Below are 18,203 nucleotides of genomic sequence, written 5' to 3'. Positions count from 1 at the left end.
AAAGATGGGTTATTTCGGCCTAAAAGGCAGGCCGCCACCCTTAGCGGGTTCCAGGGGTCCGGGCTGACCCTCCTGCGGCGGGCAGCAGCGCCGGGGCGCTCCCAGCCCCGTGGGGCCGCCCCTCGCCTTCCGCGGGGAGCAGTCACAGCTCGCTTTGGGGGCTGTAAGCGAAAAACAGGAGACGCGCTTAAGGCGTAAAATTCCAAAAGCTGGTCAAGTCCACAAAAGCGGAAAAAACCCCCACCCCTAAAAGCCGAGCCGTCGGAGCCAGGCCGGCTGGAGACGCGGCACACCTGCCTTCCCCTCGGGCCAGGGAGGGTGCTCAGGGGTTAAGCCCAGTCGGGGGCGGAGGCAGCTCTGCCGGGCTCCGCCGCGCCGCGGCTCTCAATGGGGCCGGCGGGGCTGCGCGGGCCGTGCCCCGGGAGCGGGGCGATGTCGCAGGGTCCGCCGGGCGCGGGGCACCCCAATGACCTGCCCGACCACGCTCCGCGGGTGCGCAGCGCCCTGGCCGAGCTGCGGCGGCGGGCGGAGGCAGAGCCCGGGCAGCGCTGGCCGCAGCCGCTCTCCGATGCCTTCCTGGTGCGGTTCCTGCGCGCCAGAGACTTCCACATGGACCTGGCCTGGAGGGTAAAGAGCAGCGGCGGCCGCCCGCGGGGTGGAGGGGGAGGAGGGGGCGGTGGCGTCTCCGGGTGCCTGGGGAGCCCCCGCGGTGGATGTCACCGGCCTGCCCCTGCCCGGGTACGCGGGGAGCAGCCGGACGGGGGCTGTCGCTGGGTGTTGGGTGGGCGAGTGAGCTCTGCCCTTCTGGAGTCGGCCGAGGCCAGCCGAGGAGTTTCAGGGTGTAACTTAATTGCTTGTCACGCGTATCTTCGTCTTGGCACCGAATGAATGTGCTGTCTCACATTCAGCGTGGCTGGTTCTGTGCAGTCTCGATGAGGTAACATAAAAGTTGTGGAAAGGGTGGTACAGTCACTCCCGCATGCAGTAAGTACGGTAAGGTTACAGCTCCGGTTGGGAAACAGTATCCTTGAAAGGACATCCTTGTCATGATTGTCGGGCTCAAGTTACTCCTTACTAGCAGAGATACAACTACTCTAAAAAAAAAAAAAAGAAAAGCAAACTATGTGTAAAAACTTGTTTACTCTTGCAGTTTAGTCATTTACACCACTCCTCGCAGGCTTTGGTAAATCATAGTCCTTTCCTGACTCTGTATGGCTTTTTGCCACAGTGCATGCATTTTTTTAATATCCAAAGGTACAGATTTTTTTTTTTTTTTTTTAAGAAAGACTGGCAACCACTAAATTTTGGAACAGAAAGTATTTCCAAATCTTCCCGGGGCAAAAACTGATTCACAGTGTGCCAATTGGAAGCTGTGTTTCTGTGGAATTCGATATTGTTTACATAGCGTTGCCCAAGAGACTTCACCTATTAGTTTCTGACTTCTCTGTACTGTAGATTTTCCAAGTTCACTCACCATAAGAGAAGATTGCTTGCATACAGATTTACTGCAGCATTGAGGTATCTAAAAAAGCAATGTGAGGAATTGATTAGGCCCTTAATCATAAATAGCTTTAAAAATTAGATTTTTGTTCACTTCATTTGACTCATGAGATTTGTGTAACAGCTTTCCTCCAGCAGAAGAACTAGGTAGTCAATTCAGATTCCTTTGGGTACTCACGGATCTTACTTTTGCTTGAAGCTCATGAGATTCTTTTATATCAAAGCTGTACACTGATAACTGTAGGACCATGCTTTTTTTTTTTTTTTTTCTTTCCCAACAAGAGCCATTTTATTTTCCTGTATTCCCTGGTTCCAAAAAGCTGGGCTTAATGAGGACAATATGGACTACTGAATATCCACTCCTAATTGCATTGCAATTGATTGTTACTGGTAATCCTGTAGACAGGATGGCGACATTTCAGAATGTGGCCCGTGCACTTCTGCACTTTGATGTGACTAATTGTTAGGTGCGTTGTAGGTAGGTCTAATATTTGAGAGAATCTAAGCTAGGCTTAGAGATAGAGTCTATGAAGTAGCAAGTTTCCTATACTCCTCTTGGGAATCAGTCCTCTAGACTGGGGACCTGCTTTGAAAAAATTAAGTTTTTTTAGAATCTCTTTTTTTTTTTTCTGGGTCCCCACAGACTGCTAAATTTCTGAATTTCCACCCTTTCTTTGAAAGAGATTCTGATGTCCAAACCAACCTGTGTTTAATGTTTCTGCCTAGAATTTCAGTTCTCCAAATGCTGTAGCAGCTATTTGTACTTAATGTTCCACTTACTAGCTGAAACTTTTTTTCTAGAATACTTCTCTTGCAGCATAGGAAGAATAAAAGAAGCATACCTCCCCCCTCCCCTTTGGCCAAAGGAATGTGTTTATTGCAATTGGTAGATCGAGGCCCAAGAGAATTATTGTGCAAAAATCTGTGGTGGTCACAAGATGTATATTCATCTAATCCAAGTCAGACTTCATGCAGAGGTTACATTAGTACTTCAGCCTAGACAGAGCCCTCCTGCCATCAGTCCGGACAGTGGCTGTTCCCTCCCACCCTGGTTTGATGTTGCCTCTTGGTCTGGAATTCAGGCTTATACAGTCCCTTTTTACCCACTGGGCTCCTGGGTACCTACTGCATAGGACTTGTAGAGCAGCTAAGGGATAATCAAAGTTCATGGCCCTGTCAATGCTTTTAAGCAACAGTTGTCCAGCATCTTAGTACGGGCTTATAATCAGCCTTAAATATAAATCAAGAGTCTGGCAACTGACCAGACTGTTTATTGAAGGTTAATAATTGACATAGATTTATCTGATGTCTGTTATCAACATTTGGAAAGTCTTCAGAAAAGAATAATCAGGTAATTGTGGCAAGACATTTCATTTCTAAATCTTTTATGGTGATTCATTGCAACAGGAATCTTTTACATTTTTCCAGTGGCAGTTCCAGACTTGCTTTTAACTACTGATATATTGATACCTATCATGCTAGAAGAAATAAATTCATACCTGAATATAAATTCATTCCTGAGCTGAGCACTGAGTTAATTTGTGCAGATACATGTAACTCCTGTATGTACTGTAAACTAAGAAGCAGGGCCACAGGTCTCTATTAATTGTGCTGAAGAAATGAGTTTATATACCCCTTTTTAATATACCAGCTGTATGTCTGTATGTTTGATTTTATTGATACCATCAAACCCACTGTTGCTTGGGCCCAGAGAGTGCTGGTGAATGGGGCTGCATCCAGTTGGTGGCCGGTCACTGGTGGTGTCCCCAGGGATCAGTGCTGGGTCCAGTTCTGTTTAACATCTTTATCGATGAATTAGATGAGGGGATTGAGTCCATCATTAGCAAATTTGCAGACGACACCAAGTTGGGAGGGAGTGTTGATCTGCTGGAAGGCAGGAGGGCTCTGCAGAGGGATCTGGATAGGCTGCAGAGTTGGGCTGATTCCAATGGGATGAAGTTCAACAAGGCCAAGTGACGGGTCCTGCACTTTGGCCACAACAACCACAGGCAGAAAGGGACCTGGGGGTGCTGATTGACAGGAGGCTGAACATGAGCCAGCAGTGTGTCCAGGTGGCCAAGAAGGCCAATGGCATCCTGGCCTGCATCAAGAACAGTGTGGCCAGCAGGAACAGGGAAGTGATCCTTCCCCTGTACTTTGCGTTGGTGAGGCCACACCTTGAGTATTGTGTTCAGCTCTGGGCCCCTCAGTTCAGGAAGGATATTGAGGGGCTGGAGCGGGTCCAGAGAAGAGCAACCAGGCTGGTGAAGGGACTTGAGCACAAGTCCTATGAGGAAAGGCTGAGGGAGCTGGGGTTGTTTAGCCTGGAGAAGAGGAGGCTCAGGGGTGACCTCATCACTCTCTACAACTACCTGAGAGGAGGTTGTAGCCAGGTGGGGGTTGGTCTCTTTTCCCAGGTAATCAGCAGCAGGACAAGAGGGCATGGGCTTAAGCTCTGCCAGGGGAGGTTTAGGTTGGATATTAGAAAGAAGGGATTGATCAGGCGTTGGAATGGCCTGCCCAGAGAGGTGGTGGATTCACTGTCCCTAGAGGTTTTTAAGATGAGGCTGGATATGGCACTGAGTGCCATGATCTAGTAATCACAGTGGGGTTGGATCAAGGGTTGGACTTGATGATCTCGGAGGTCTCTTCCAACCCAGTTAATTCTATGATTCTATGATTCTGTTAGTGATATGCAAAATCTGGAGAATTAGCATCTCCTTTCCCCTACAAATGTTTTTTGCCTAGTGCACTTCATTATGTCCTTGCATTACATCCCCCAACTCTTCTATAGGAGTGATTCTCAGTGACTTGAGGATACTGTCATTTTCTACTTGAAATGGATCATACTCTCAGGAACAGAATGAAAATCTTTAAGTGCAGTAAAAATACAACATTGAAACTCTATGCCCAGAGTTTTTAAAACATACTTTGCTTTTATGGCACTGAAAACTCTAAATATCTAGGATCCTTTATGAGTTCTGGTTGATACAAAGGTATACAGCAAGACTTAGGGTTTGCTCTGCATTTGACTTACAGAGGAATCAGGACTTCCTAGTGTGTACTGCAAATAAGTAACTGGGAATAACTGTGCTGTCCAAGAAGGATTGTTTTTCATAGTTCCAAACATACTAATGAGTCTTAGGCATTGTCTCTGAGGATCTTCACATCATTCAAACATAAATACTAAGTTTAAATCAGTTACTTGGCTGCCTTTCTTCCTCCAGTACCAATGGATTCCTCAAAAAGGATGGAAGAGCCCTTATTAAGCTCTCTGGGCTAACTGTTGAGGAAGCACAAATCAGTGCTTCCCTTTGCACTAAGCCAAATAACTTACACATGTGCCAATCTTTTCCCAGTGGCAAAGAGGCAATGCGTGTGGAACTGAGAAAGTTCTGTGTCTCTGTAAAATTATTTTCAATTTTTTCTCTGCATATACCACGTTTAAATTCTGAGTGTATTTATATACATACATATAAAAAGAAATATAAAATATATATGCACAGAGATGTGGATACATATATTTATATATATATGTTTACATTCTGAAGTTTAAGCTGTGGTTTTTCCTGCAAAGAATGCCAATAGAATTTTTTTTCCCAAAGCATTGTGTGTGTTGGTACAACTGCTGACACATTAGAGGCTTAATTCTGTCTAGCATCCTTGTAATAAATATATGGTTATTAATCAAGAAAAAAATTAATTTACATATACAGATGCATTGGTTTCTCCAGCAAGCACATTGTTTTCTACTTCTTACTTCTAAACAAAGTACTAAGTTCATCTTTTTTTTTTTTTTTTTAGTAGCACATGAATTTTGGTTTAATTAGTAACTTTATAGTCTCTGATGTTCAGAAATCTGGAACTATCCCCAACAGACATCAGAAAAAAACCCTCTTAATTAATGCCTAACTCCAGTCCAGGGTTTTTCATCCAGCTTTACCCATTTATCAAGTTATCTTGCATTTATTTTCAGATGCTGAGCATATGCTAAGTAGGTTATTCAGTTTGTAAACACATATAATTATACATTGTGATGTTTTCCTGGTGTTGCAAGTACCTAAGCCATTTTTTATGCTAGGTAATGAATGTGCTTGTTTCTCCTGACACTAGGTTGTTCTATTTTTATCCATTTTTATCTATTTGTGTTTAAATCGTATGAGACTAGAAAACCTGTAAGTACCCACTGCTAGTTTTTTAATTCTGTGACATGTTTAAGGATTACTCATTTAAGTAGCTGTGTGTGATCTAAGTACGTCCAGCTTCCAAAAAAAGGATTGTTTACCTAAATAAAAATTTACAGAGCTTCTCCAAAACTGGTTGTAGATGCTGTGGAAGATTATCTAATGCTAACCTTTACTTCAGCTCTAAATCATTTCAGGTAATTAGATTAGGTTTTCAGAAGCTGAGAACTCTTCAGCACTTCTTGATTTTCTGGCCAAATGAAGGGTGTTTGAATCTTAGCCATGTTATATGTTGAAAGATGCACCACTTGCTCCTGTCACGGAATGTCAGATCAGAAATATTCCAACTATATATTTACTCCTTAGTGGATACACCAGTAAGTAAATTATGTCTTCTGTATGATCTTGAGTGTGTCACCAGCTGCAAACACTACTCTCTTTCTTCAAAGGTCCAGAACTTAAATCCTTTTTGTTTCTAACTTGGAAAATGTAAATATTCCTGAAAATGAGAAACTAAATGTACTGACAAGACGGGATTATTTAGGGTATTAAATGAATGTATAATTTTTATTCTCAGCTTAGTTTTGGCAGGCAGTTATTCAAAGGAGTATTTAAAATATGTAATTAGGTTCATTAAGTTGTCGTACCAGAGATTTTAGAAGAAAGGTGAGAAATGACAAAGCTACAGATGTTTACCTAGTTGTTTTGTATTGTTGTTTTTGTATTTTGCTGCTTTTTAAGTGTCTGTTTTGGAAAAACATGGACAAGAGCATATGTTGACAGCGCTGTCTGGTCGGCACAAAGCAGCTGGAATTGCTCAGTGTCCTTTGTAGACAGTCATGCACTAGAAGAGTGAGATAATAAGAGTACCTCATCAAGCCTATTTTTGCAATTATAGTGAATTTCCCTTCCACAAATTAACTTACTTTCCCTACTCCCCAACCCACCTTGCCTTTTTCCTTTGCGTGTTAGTTTTTAATTTGGCCTAGGCTAGAACTGATTTATTGCAGTCAAAAGGCTTCTAGTAAAATTCTCATAATGGTTAAATATTTTCTTTCTGTGATGTATAATTTAGGATGAGGCTTTTATCCACTTTTTCACTACCAAATCAAGTGAGATATTAGCATGGCAGATGAACTTTTTCATTTTATTTTGTACCTAAATACATATTTATTTGTGCTATTTCCATAAAGGATATAGCTAATTTCTGACCAGTATGTCATGTATTTGTAAGTGCTATAAACAATAACATTTTGGAAATAGTTTCCTCTTGATAATTCGAGAGACCTTCAAAATCATTCAAGACCTCAATCTGAGCAGAAGAAAAGGTATATTTTATATAAAATGATACAAGAGGCTTGGAAGTAGAGGAAAGGGTAACAAATAAGACTTACTGACATAGCTGACATGCTATGAGGTAGAGGATGGTGAGTCTCAGGTCTCCTTCTAAGAGCCTGTAGGTAACCGTCAGCATAGCTGATGCTGTGATTTTCCAAGGAATGAAGTCAATTCTACTGAAATTCCTTCTGACCATTCTTCCAATGAAATGCTGAAGAAATTTATACTTTTGCATAGATGCCTGTGTAGTTTATTTAAGCTTATGTTCTACTATATTCTATGATTAGTTGTAGCTGACAGCTCTTTTAACTGTAATATTTATATTGCAAAATATTGAGTAATTGATAACAGGATAAAAAGTAATTTCTATTAATGTTAATTAAAAGAAATACAAGACTGTTGGTTGCTCTCAGTGGCTACCTTTAAGATTTAAACCTACATTTCAGTTTGTTTTGAAATGGGGTGCTGAAAAATTCTGATTCTCTTAGCTCCTTTGAAACTCTTGGGTTAAAACTCTAAGCTGTACCTGTTGAGGAAATTAATATAAAACCTAAATTATTTGCCATAGCCATCCTTCTGCTCTCCAAATTCACTGCTAGAGAATTTAGCATGAGTGATAGAACAGAGGCAAAATTTAGTTCATGAACTGAGAGGAAACTTTTCAGAAGACAGTCTTGCATATTTTCCTACCTACCTAAGCAAAATATCCTAAATAAATTTTGGTTGCAGGGCAGAGCAGTTCATTTTCCCCACCACCACTTAATTAATATTAAAGGAAAAACAGTAATTAGATTTGGAAATTAGAACTACTGCATCACCAACTTAGTTTTTCATGATCCTTCTCTAAGATGACCTTTCACAGAGCTGCCTGTAATTCCTCTACATAGATGTCACCTCACAAAGGAAAGCCTTTAATTGCCTCTTTCTTGGGGTTAGGCCATTGCCTTTCAACATACAGCTCTTCCTGTGCCTTAGAAATACTAGTTATGATGCTGCCTTCCAGACTTAGGAACTAGGGTGATAATGTCCCTGATAACAGACAGGATCTCCATTTTAGCCAAACAGGTTCTCATTGTTTCCACTGTGGGAGGAAAATTGTGTAATGTGTAATGGACTCATTACTTTGTTGTATTCTGCCATTTCAGAGGGGTAGGAGGGACTTTAAAAATGTTTTTGGATACACTAATGATTATACCTGTTTCAAATAGTAAACTAGAATTATTGATGACTGTGTGTACAAAATAAGGGAGGGCAGGAGGGAAGGGAGAGGGTACGTGAGTGAAGGAGAAAGTTCCTCTGTAAGAGTTTTGCACATTTAAATTCAAAAAATCCTGAATGAATCTGATGCAGTGTCAAACTGAATACCCCAAAGGTAAGCTGAGTGAGAAAACGGCAATTTAGATGCATTTTACATAGAAACTACAGGCTTATTCTACATCCAGTTTTCTCTTCTGATACAAAATGACAACTCCAGTCCATTAACAATTTGACAGGGTTCTAAATTCAACATAGCAATTTACCTGCTTATTTGATCCAGTATAGCAACCTTCTGTTTCTAGGAGTGATTTGCTTAAAGCATACAATGAAATTATAGCCAATGCAAAGAGTTAAACTCAACTGCGACCGCATGTGGAAAACATATTTTTTACTGGGCTCTTCATACAATAGCTGATGCTTACCTGACATCCACGTTTATTTATTTCCAGTTATTGAAGAATTATCAGAAGTGGAGAATTGAATGCCCAGAAATAAGTGCAGATTTAAAACCATCTTCTATTCTTGGTCTTTTGCAAGCTGGCTATCATGGAGTCCTTAGATCAAGGGACCCACATGGAAGCAAAGTTCTAATATACAGAATAGGTGAGTGACAAAATTAGCTGGAACTGTGGTTTTTCTTTTTTTGCTTGCTTGAGGTGGGGAGGTGTTGTGTTTTTTTGGTGTTTTTTTTTTTTTTTTTTTTTTTTTTGGAGTTGTGGTTTTTTTGTTTTGTTTTAGGTTTTTCATATTATTACAATTTCTGCAGCAACTCAAAAATATTTTATAGTTAAAATGGCAGCTGTTGATAAAATTAGATAATATCAGAATGTCTTGACAGCTAACATATTGATGCTCTCTGTTAGAAATGCCATTACATTAATATAGTTACTGAGTTACTGAGCTATAAGGGTTACATCATTTTGCTTATATTACTGGTACGGTTAAAGTTGTACAATTCTCAAGGGAGAACCTAATTTCATGTGGAATTCTTGTCAGTATCCAAAGAAGTCTTAAAGCTTAAAACTTGTAAGATTATGTGATTCTTTGGATCTGAGTGTCTCAACAATTATTTGTGGTAATGTAAATTTTCAAAGCCACGGGCTAAGACTGTGGTTACTGGTGCAGATGCAGCACAGAGGGGATAGAACAGAAAAAAAGGTATATACCTAGTCAAGTATCAATGTTCTGTTTAGATGTGGATGAGCAGTTGGATGAGTTTTCAGTGTTTACTTGTAGCCAAAGAGCCTTATCTAAAAATTTAGAAAATGTTTGATGCACTCTCCAAAGTCTTTTTAAAACAGATATTGTTGTGAATATGATATAGTTATATGAATCAATTGGATATAATATAGTTACATGAATCAGTTGGGTTTGATGACCTGTATTCTCAGCTAGCATGACTGAGCTGTTCCTGTCAAAACCTTGTGTTGGAGTCTATAGGGGGAACATATTACATTAGGTGATATCTATAGCCATCTACCATTAGGTGATACCATCTACTGAAAAAGCATAAAAGATGAGTGACAGAGCAGGCACACAAAGTAACTTATGTACTGGCAAATCAGTTTATTTCAGGGCTTTTAATATTGCTGGTTAGTTCTTGTTCCCAAGAAGCACATTAGAAGCAGTAGCAAGCAAAACTACAGGTATATGGGGTATTCTCATGGTAATGCAGGGTAATCTATTTACTCTTCAGGACAATGGGATCCCAATGAATTTACCGTATATGATGTGTTTCGTGTAAGTCTCATCACGTCTGAACTCGTTGTAAAGGAGATTGAGACTCAGCGGAATGGAGTCAAGGCTATCTTTGATCTTCAAGGCTGGCGATTTGCTCATGCATTTCAAATCAGTCCAGCAGTGGCCAAGAAAATCGCTGCTGTTCTCACAGTAAGTATGACATACTGCTTTATGCAGCTTCATTGCTATAACTTCCAATTTTTCATTTGTTCTAAGCTATAGCAAATTCTCATTCTGTAGGCTTTCTCCATCTGTGCAGCTTTAAGGAACAAAATCCATTAATAGCCATAGGTTGCGCTTGATTTTACTTAAAGTATGTTCTTCGATAGCAGTAAATGCCCTGTAACTTCTGATATCTTATAAGAACTCCACTGACCTGTTACAACACAAGAATTTTGTGACTGTAAGAACAGACGGTTTTAGAAGGGATGTGCATCTCTTCCATGTCTTTGTGCATTAACTCAACATCCAAAGCTTTTATTCCTGAGACTCAAAGAATATAATAAATAGCATGCACTGAGTAGTTAAGAGCAAGGCACTACTAACTTGTTACCAGTATCAATGATGCTATACAATCTTCCATTTGCTACCAACAGAATGCATAGTGTTTATGTTCTGCTTGCTTTTTGCCCCCAGCATGAGAATTGTTTTGTGCAAATCACTGCTACCTCATTTCCTATTTTTTATAAAACTTCTAGGGACTTTAATTTCTTTAAGGCTTACATCTTTCTGCCAAATTCAGCTGAATTTTGTCTCTAGATTTGAGAGGAAAAAAAAGAATGAAAGAAAAAAGAGAGGGGCAGAGAATTGACAGGCAAGCTACAGTGTAGTTCTATAATCCCATTTTCCTTCAGAAGTTAGGTTGAAAGTCAGAAATAATAAAACTGTTAGCCTGTGATGTGGAAATGAACCAGGGAGATAATCTCTTGCTCTGATTTGGTAAGGTTCATATCTGAGGTTAAATCAAAGCTTAGTCATTGAACTAATATCATCAGAACTTCAGCTGTTCTTCCTTTTTGGTACCTGCTGTAAAACTTTAGTGAAACGGTTACGTATTCAAAACTTTTCACATCTAGAATAAGAACTCTTTGTGTTATACAGTCTTGGGCCAGATCTCATGAAAACAGGACTAGTGAGAGTGTTTCAGTTGATTTCTGGGGTAGTAAACCAGTTACTAGTATTTTCTTTGACCTTGAAATAGAGCAGAAAGGAAGTAGAATAGGATTTTCAAGTACATCTGTATGTTTCAACCCATTATCTCAAAGCAGGAAATTCTTTGAATGTGATGTTTCCATCCTGACCTGTTTCAGTCCAGTTGGATGTTTTTCAAACTTCTTAATGTTTATTTAGCTATTGAAAAAAATAATCAAAACTTGTGTGTTTTTAGTGTTCTTTTCTAAGATGAGAAAGAATTTTAACTCTTTTTTTTTTTCCCCTGATTCATCACTTTAACTGGATTCATATATTTCACTGAGAGATTGTTTTAGAGTTATTCAATATCATAGATTCATAGAATCATAGAATATGCGGAGTTGGAAGGGACCCATCAGCATCATCAAGTCCAACTACTGGCCCTACAAGACACCACAAGAATCATACTATGGGCCTGAGAGCATTATCCAAACATTTCTTGAACTCAGACAGGCTTGGTGCTTAGACTACTTCCCTGGGGAGCCTGTTCCAGTGCCCAGCCACCCTCTGGGTGAAAAACTGTTTCCAATATCTAACCTAAACCTCCCCTGACACAGCTTCATGCCATTTTTATGAGTACTGTCACTGGTCACCAGAGAGAAGAGATCTGTGTCTGCTCTTCTTCCCCTCACAAGGAAGTTGTAGACTGCAATGAGGTCTCCCCTCAGTCTCCTCCAGACTGAACAGACCAAGTGACCTCAGCCCAGCTGCTTCTCATATGTCTTCTCCTCAAGGCCATTCAACATCTTTGTTGTCCTCCTTTGGATGCTCTCTAATAGCTTAATGTCTTTTTTATATTGTGGTGCCCAAAACTGCACACAGGACTCAAGGTGAGGCAGCAGCAGTGCAGATTAGAGGAGAACAATCACCTCCTTTGACTAGCTGGTAATGCTGTGCTTAATGCACTCCAGGAAATGCTTAATGCACCTCAGAATATTCTTATAAGTAAATAAGAAACCTTGGTTTTTAAGCCTATGTTTACTCAGGAAATTTGTCTTGCAAATTACTATCCTGTATGAAGAAACAGAAGTTAGAAAGGAAACATGTATTAAGGAATGGAAAATATAGTAAAAAGAATAAGTGATATTACCTAGAAAAATTTGTTATACCAGGTAAAACAAAATTGTTTCATGAAAAACACGATAGTAGACTTTAGGTATATGATAACACATAATAACATGAAGTAAACCTATAATTGGATAGTTTTTAGGTCTTTATCATACATTAAAATCTAAAAGAAGTGGCGCTTAAGAAACATGTTGGGTTTGAATTTTTTCATCCTTCAAACTACAGTACTAGTTCTAGAGGAGAAATGTTTGTGAGAAGTATGATTTTTGTAAGCAGAAAATGTCTGGTTGCAGAGGTAGTATCAGCTGAGATATGAATGGAAGCTGTATTTTCCCCATTGCACCATGCTGGTTTTGAGCACTGGCATATTTTCTTTTAAATTTCAAATGTCTGAGACTTTTAAATGAATCTTGTATGCAAGTAGAACTATTTCATATTATAAAGAGTTTATAGTAGATTATTTTTTAAAGTTTTCATTACAACAGTAATTTTGTTGTAATGCTGAACTTCTGGCTTGGCCAAATTCCCAGTAATTTCAAGGCTTGTGTCTAAATTATAAATATCATCAGCTGGGTTGGAAAGGACCTCTGAGATCATCAGGTCCAACCCTTGATCCAACACTGCCGTGGTTACTAGACCACAGCACTAAGTGCCACATCCAGTCTCATCTCGAAAACCTCCAGGGATGCAGAATCCACCACCTCCCTGGGCAGCCCATTTCAATGCCTGATTGCCCTCTCTGTAAAGAATTTCTTCCTAATATCTAATCTAAATCTCCCCTGGCAGAGCTTAAGACTGTGCCCTCTTGTCTTACTGATAGCTACCTGGGAAAAGAGACCAACCCCTACCTGGCTACAACCTATTCTCAGGGAGTTGTAGAGAGTGATGAGGTCACCCCTGAGCCTCCTCTTCTCCAGACTAAACAACCCCAGCTCCCTCAGCCTCCCTCATAGGGCTTGTATAATTTATTTAACCTAAAGTTAGTATCTTCAATAGTTTGTATTTATATATACTTACATATTATCCTTCAGGCTGTGACTTGCCAATAAAAGCACATGCCTGGATACCTTTTTTGTAAATTAGCATCAGAATCCCTGTTGTGAAGAACTGTACTTTAGAGAAAAGGCTGAGCACAAGGCTTGTGTACAATATTTATTTGAAGTTTGGTGGCAGTTTTCTTTTTTGTTTGTTTGTTTGTTTTAATAATCAATCTCTCCTCATACTGATTTTTTTCTTTCTAATGAGAGGAACAAGATATGATTTTTTTAAATGTTGTTGCAGCAGTGTAAATTAAGAATACTCCAAAATGCAGAAATTATAAGATCAGGAGGAATAGTTTAACGTATAGACTAGGCAGTTTTCACAGGCTTGTCCTTGGCAACAGAATCTTTTCAGTAATTTTTTCTTATGCTGTTTTTTTATGTATGTTAACAGGATTCCTTTCCACTAAAAGTTCGAGGTATCCACTTGATTAATGAGCCTTTATTCTTCTACCCAGTCTTCGCTCTAATTAAGCCTTTTCTCACTGAAAAAATAAAGGAACGGGTGAGTGCACACAAATATTTCTTTCTGCCACAAAACCCTTATATGACAACCTGTAGCACTTCCCTTAGAATCTGCTACTCTTGAGCTTTGAAGAGCATAAATCATAGTTGTTTGTTAGTGCCATACTGACCTCTGGAATCTAACTGTAAAGCATTTGCAGTTATCAATAACATGAGAGTTGCAAGTGGTGCTGTTACCACCACTCTAAAGATAAAAGCCACTGTGACACAGAGAGGTTTAATAATTTGTTTGAGGTTACAAAGCAATTATTCTGCAGAACTAGAAAGAAATAGGTCTTGGATATCCCAGTGCTCTCCCTGTAAATAAGAGAGACAAAATATCACTGAACAGTGATGTTATGCTCCAAGCCATGCAGAATTAGTAGAAGACAACTGTTTAGCTCTGAAAGACCCCCAGAGGCATTTATGCATCAAAAATAGGTCAGACTTAAGTTTGAAGATTTTTTCCAAATAACTTCTTAGTTGTTTTAAATAGTTATGCAGTTATAAATCTGCAAATCTTCCAAATACAAACCTATTTGTATTTGGATGCAAAAGCATGGCAAGGATTCTGGTTTACTGTAGCATTGGAAGAATATTGGGCTTTTCAGCTGGCATAAAAGTGTTGACAGCAGGACTAAGGTACAAAATAAGCACCCCTGTCTATTGTTATTCCCATTCTTGAAGCCTCCTTTTCTCAGCACATGGACCTTGTACATTTGCAACAGCCACTGCATTCCAGGACAGTAGATACAGAACTTTCTGGTCACTGTTAGCTGTAATTTGCCAGTCCCCTTTTCCTAGAGTCTGTGTTGCTATGAGAAAGAGGCAGCCTTGTGCAGTCCCTCACTCTCAAAAGATGATAGAAAGAGGGAGTATGTTCCAGCAGCCTGAAGCCCTGGCCCTCCTTTTCTCACATTAACACCTGTGAAAAAAGCCCATGTCTCCTGATCCAGTTTTGGGCTAGAACTTTAAAAGTGGAAAAGAGGACAGATGGACAGAAAAGGCCTAAACCAAAACAAACCTGGTGTCCTAGTTCATTGAATGGAACAGAAGCAGATTGTCCTGTCTCTTAGCTTAGAATTACAGGTCTGATCTAAAAAAAAACCAACCCAAAACAACCCAACTCTAAGGGCCAGTTCCTCATATCTTTACAGAAATAATTACTATTCACTCACTTATCTTACTTCCTGATGATGAAGTGTTGGAGAAAAGACAGCTTTTGAGTGTAAATCCTTATTGTCTTTGTGTAATAATAATTGCAGAAATTCCTTGTCAAGTGTTAATAAAAGGCCTATAATGAGAAGAAACAAAACTACAATATTACGAGGATTAAAGTGGTTAAGTGGTCCAGGAACTAATTTCAGTTGGTACTGAAACATAAGGACTAAGATATAGATCCTTTTGAATATCTTTCTTGACATGTGCCTGAATCTACATACTCCATAATGTTGTTTTTAAACATATTGTTTTTAAACTATCTGGCAGGACCAGATAGTATTGGCTAGGAGCCAGACACTGTCCTTTTCTTGGAAATGACTGAAAGGCAAGCACGTGATATGTGACTAAACCAATCTCCAGTCTTCCCACTGTTTAGCCATTGGGATGTTGTGTGTACCTTTGTCTAAGTGTTGCCAAACCAGTCTGGAAAAAATGTGTAGTTAGTTTTGGCTCCTGTACTCACAGCTACATAAAATACAGTTCTCAGGTTGTAGTCCATCCTTCAATCTTCCTCCTATCCTCCTATCTTCCAGTCTTCATATACTGAGCGGACAGTTTGAGCACGCATGGGAAAATCACAAGGTGCTTCCTTAATTTTTTAAGGAGCTAATTATGAACAAGTACACTTGTTAAGTCAAACCAAGCTGGTGGCTTCAGCTCTTGAACAGAATTTGTTTGCTGCCTGTTTTCACTCAGTAGTCTAGCATTCATATCCAAGTAAATGCTTTTCATATTTTGTTTTAGGTGTTTATGCATGGAAATAACTACATTCAGAGCCTGACCGAGCACTTCCCCACCAGCATTCTCCCACTGGAATATGGGGGGGAGGAAGTCTCCTTTGAAGAGCTGGCTAAAGAATGGACTGACTTTATAATGGCATCTGCAGATTATCTTCAGAGCATTTCTCTGGTTGCACAGAAATAACCTTATTACAGTATTATATCAATTCTTTAACAGTGAGAGTGGAAGTAAGTTTAGTATGAAAATATTCATTTTGAAATTCAAATTATTGTGAATGAAACCAGTATGTCTTTGCAGGGCACTGAATATTATATTGGCTGCACTTTATACTAACTGGAGTCTATCAGTCTGTGTGTCTGAAGAGATTAATGAATTCTACACATTTGTAGTACTGTTTGTAATTGATTAACTTGTATGCCAGGAAGTTGAAGAATGCATTGGATATCAGATTGATACTGCTCCTGTTAAGTCTTTGGAGACAACTCATTTGTAATAATGCAGTCCAGAACCTTACACTTAGCTCTTGTATCTTGGCTTGTCAAGACAACAGGATATAAAATGAAGAACAGAATGTGACTTGGGTAGAGTAGTTTGTTGCAGAAAGGACTGCAGGGCTAATTTACAAGGAGCAAAGAGGCTGCTTTTTGGATTGATTCTCAGGGAAAAAGACTATTTTGTTAGTTTGTGTCAAATTGAAAATTAGTCAGCAATAGTAAGACATTTGTGTTAATCTTTGTGCTGCTTGTGCAGCTTCCTCGTTTTGTGATAATTAACACAGGGATGTGTTAACATAAATCTTCCAGTTTTCTAAAGGAAGCTGGGAAAAACACCATATACCTGTTCTTCAAATGACAGTATGAATCAGGAGGAGGAACTGGTAAGAGAGCCCAACCAAAGTTGAAAATTCTTATTTTTTTCTTCAAAGTGATGTTGTGTATGGACAACAATAAGCAACTCAGATTATCACCTTTAATTCTTACTGTAGAGTACTACAGAGGTCAAGAGCTTTCAACTTGTTTGCATTATCTATTTGTTTCAGAGGGTGAAGTAGGTTATTCTTTGTGAATCTGAACTTTAGAAATACCTTTTATGTAGTTTAAGGGTGCTTTGACATCACTTTGAACCTCAGCATAGGAGATGCTGGGTGTCTTAATTTTATTTTCAGAACAGTAGTTGACAGCTTGCCATTCTATTTGCTGTTGGGCACTGAAAGAAATTATTTTTAATTTCTGTTAAGCCTTCTTTATTTCTGTAGGGGTAATGAAAAAAATCTCTCCGTACTTACTAGAAACCAGTTTCTGTTTTGTTTTAGTTTTCTAAGGGACATTATTGAGATATGAACAATACATATATAAAAGCTATCACTCTACATAACAGTATCCTCCTGCAATCCCCAGTACCTAATAATCTAAAGTTTTATTTTACTTTTCACTCAGCTTTTTCTTAAAAGCTCTCTTAGTACAACTACTGCTAGAGTTCATTTACCCAGTTTTTAACTCTCTTTTGTAATAAGCCAAGAGATCTTTGCAAAAGCACTATGTATTTAAGCATTCCATATGAGGCTTCGTATAAATGAATCTGTAACAAATGCTTTGTTTCTCAGGTAGCTATAAATGATAACTTCGGTTATTTTGGAATCTTTAGGACATTGGGATTCTATATTCATATATGCTTAGGGGAGAGAAATCATGCTATCCTATTAAATCTGAAATGTCTTATTTTCCATTATAACTAATACTGCATTACTGTGAAAGTCATTGGAAGCTATTTAATATCTAGAGGAATATCTATGAAAGACACATTAGAGTACTCGTGGATTGTAGTTTCTTCTGCTGTGATAAGGTCAATGCCAGAAATTCTTTAAAAACGGACAAAAGCTTCTTAGGGTTTTTTTTCCTTCCAATTCCCTGATTTTCTCAAGTGTGTTTTTCATTCTTCTCTTTCACAGTATATTTGATATGGATCCTAAATTTAAATAAACCTTTTCCAGGTACTTTTTCATAGGATAATATATTTCATATATCTTTCTTTTTTTCTCAGATTGAACTATTTTGTGATAAAAAAAATCTCCTTAAATAGAGGAGTTTGGTGAACTGCTAATTCTTCTTTATAAGAAAATAAACTAAGTAGTCAGGCATCTGGCAATTGTTCAAGTGTGTATCTGAAGTTCCAAATAATTTACCAACTGGAGAACTGAAGCTATTGTCCTAATTTTACAGTCCTTCAATTTTAATCCTTGAATGTAAACTGCACAAAGCAATGAGCTATGTTTCAGTGAACAGGAAAATTTAAACTTTTCCCATGAAACCAATCTCTGATTGTTGCTGGTTTATGTAGCAGAGACCTCATTTGATTGCATAGGAATATGCCCATGCATATGTAGCTGTTTTTTAGTTTTTATAATCTTTATTTGGACTAC

At 38.9% G+C, this 18,203-nt stretch overlaps 1 protein-coding gene across 1 annotated transcript; it reads left to right on the top strand.

Moving 5' to 3' along the window:
• The first annotated feature begins 372 nt into the window (after positions 1–372).
• On the top strand, positions 373–17,046 carry TTPA (alpha tocopherol transfer protein). The gene is made up of 5 exons (XM_027894316.1): positions 373–627; positions 8,729–8,882; positions 9,976–10,169; positions 13,713–13,823; positions 15,788–17,046. Exons 1-5 carry the CDS (start codon positions 388–390, stop codon positions 15,965–15,967), a joined length of 879 nt encoding a protein of 292 aa, XP_027750117.1. The 5' UTR covers positions 373–387; the 3' UTR covers positions 15,968–17,046.
• Positions 17,047–18,203: the final 1,157 nt, after the last annotated feature.

The sequence above is a fragment of the Empidonax traillii genome, unplaced genomic scaffold (assembly GCF_003031625.1).
Source record: "Empidonax traillii isolate 1590-97213 ecotype Southwest subspecies unplaced genomic scaffold, ASM303162v1 scaffold425:size1421777, whole genome shotgun sequence".
Lineage (NCBI taxonomy): Eukaryota > Metazoa > Chordata > Aves > Passeriformes > Tyrannidae > Empidonax > Empidonax traillii.
Note: the sequence above shows the minus strand (reverse complement) of the source record. Positions and strands in the feature narration are given on the sequence as shown.

Coding starts and splice junctions, on each gene's coding strand:
- TTPA (XM_027894316.1), top strand. CDS start 388: ATGGGGCCGGCGGGGCTGCGCGGGCCGTGCCCCGGGAGCGGGGCGATG. Junction 10,170..13,712: donor AAATCGCTGCTGTTCTCACA/GTAAGTATGACA, acceptor GTATGTTAACAG/GATTCCTTTCCACTAAAAGT. Junction 13,824..15,787: donor CTGAAAAAATAAAGGAACGG/GTGAGTGCACAC, acceptor ATTTTGTTTTAG/GTGTTTATGCATGGAAATAA.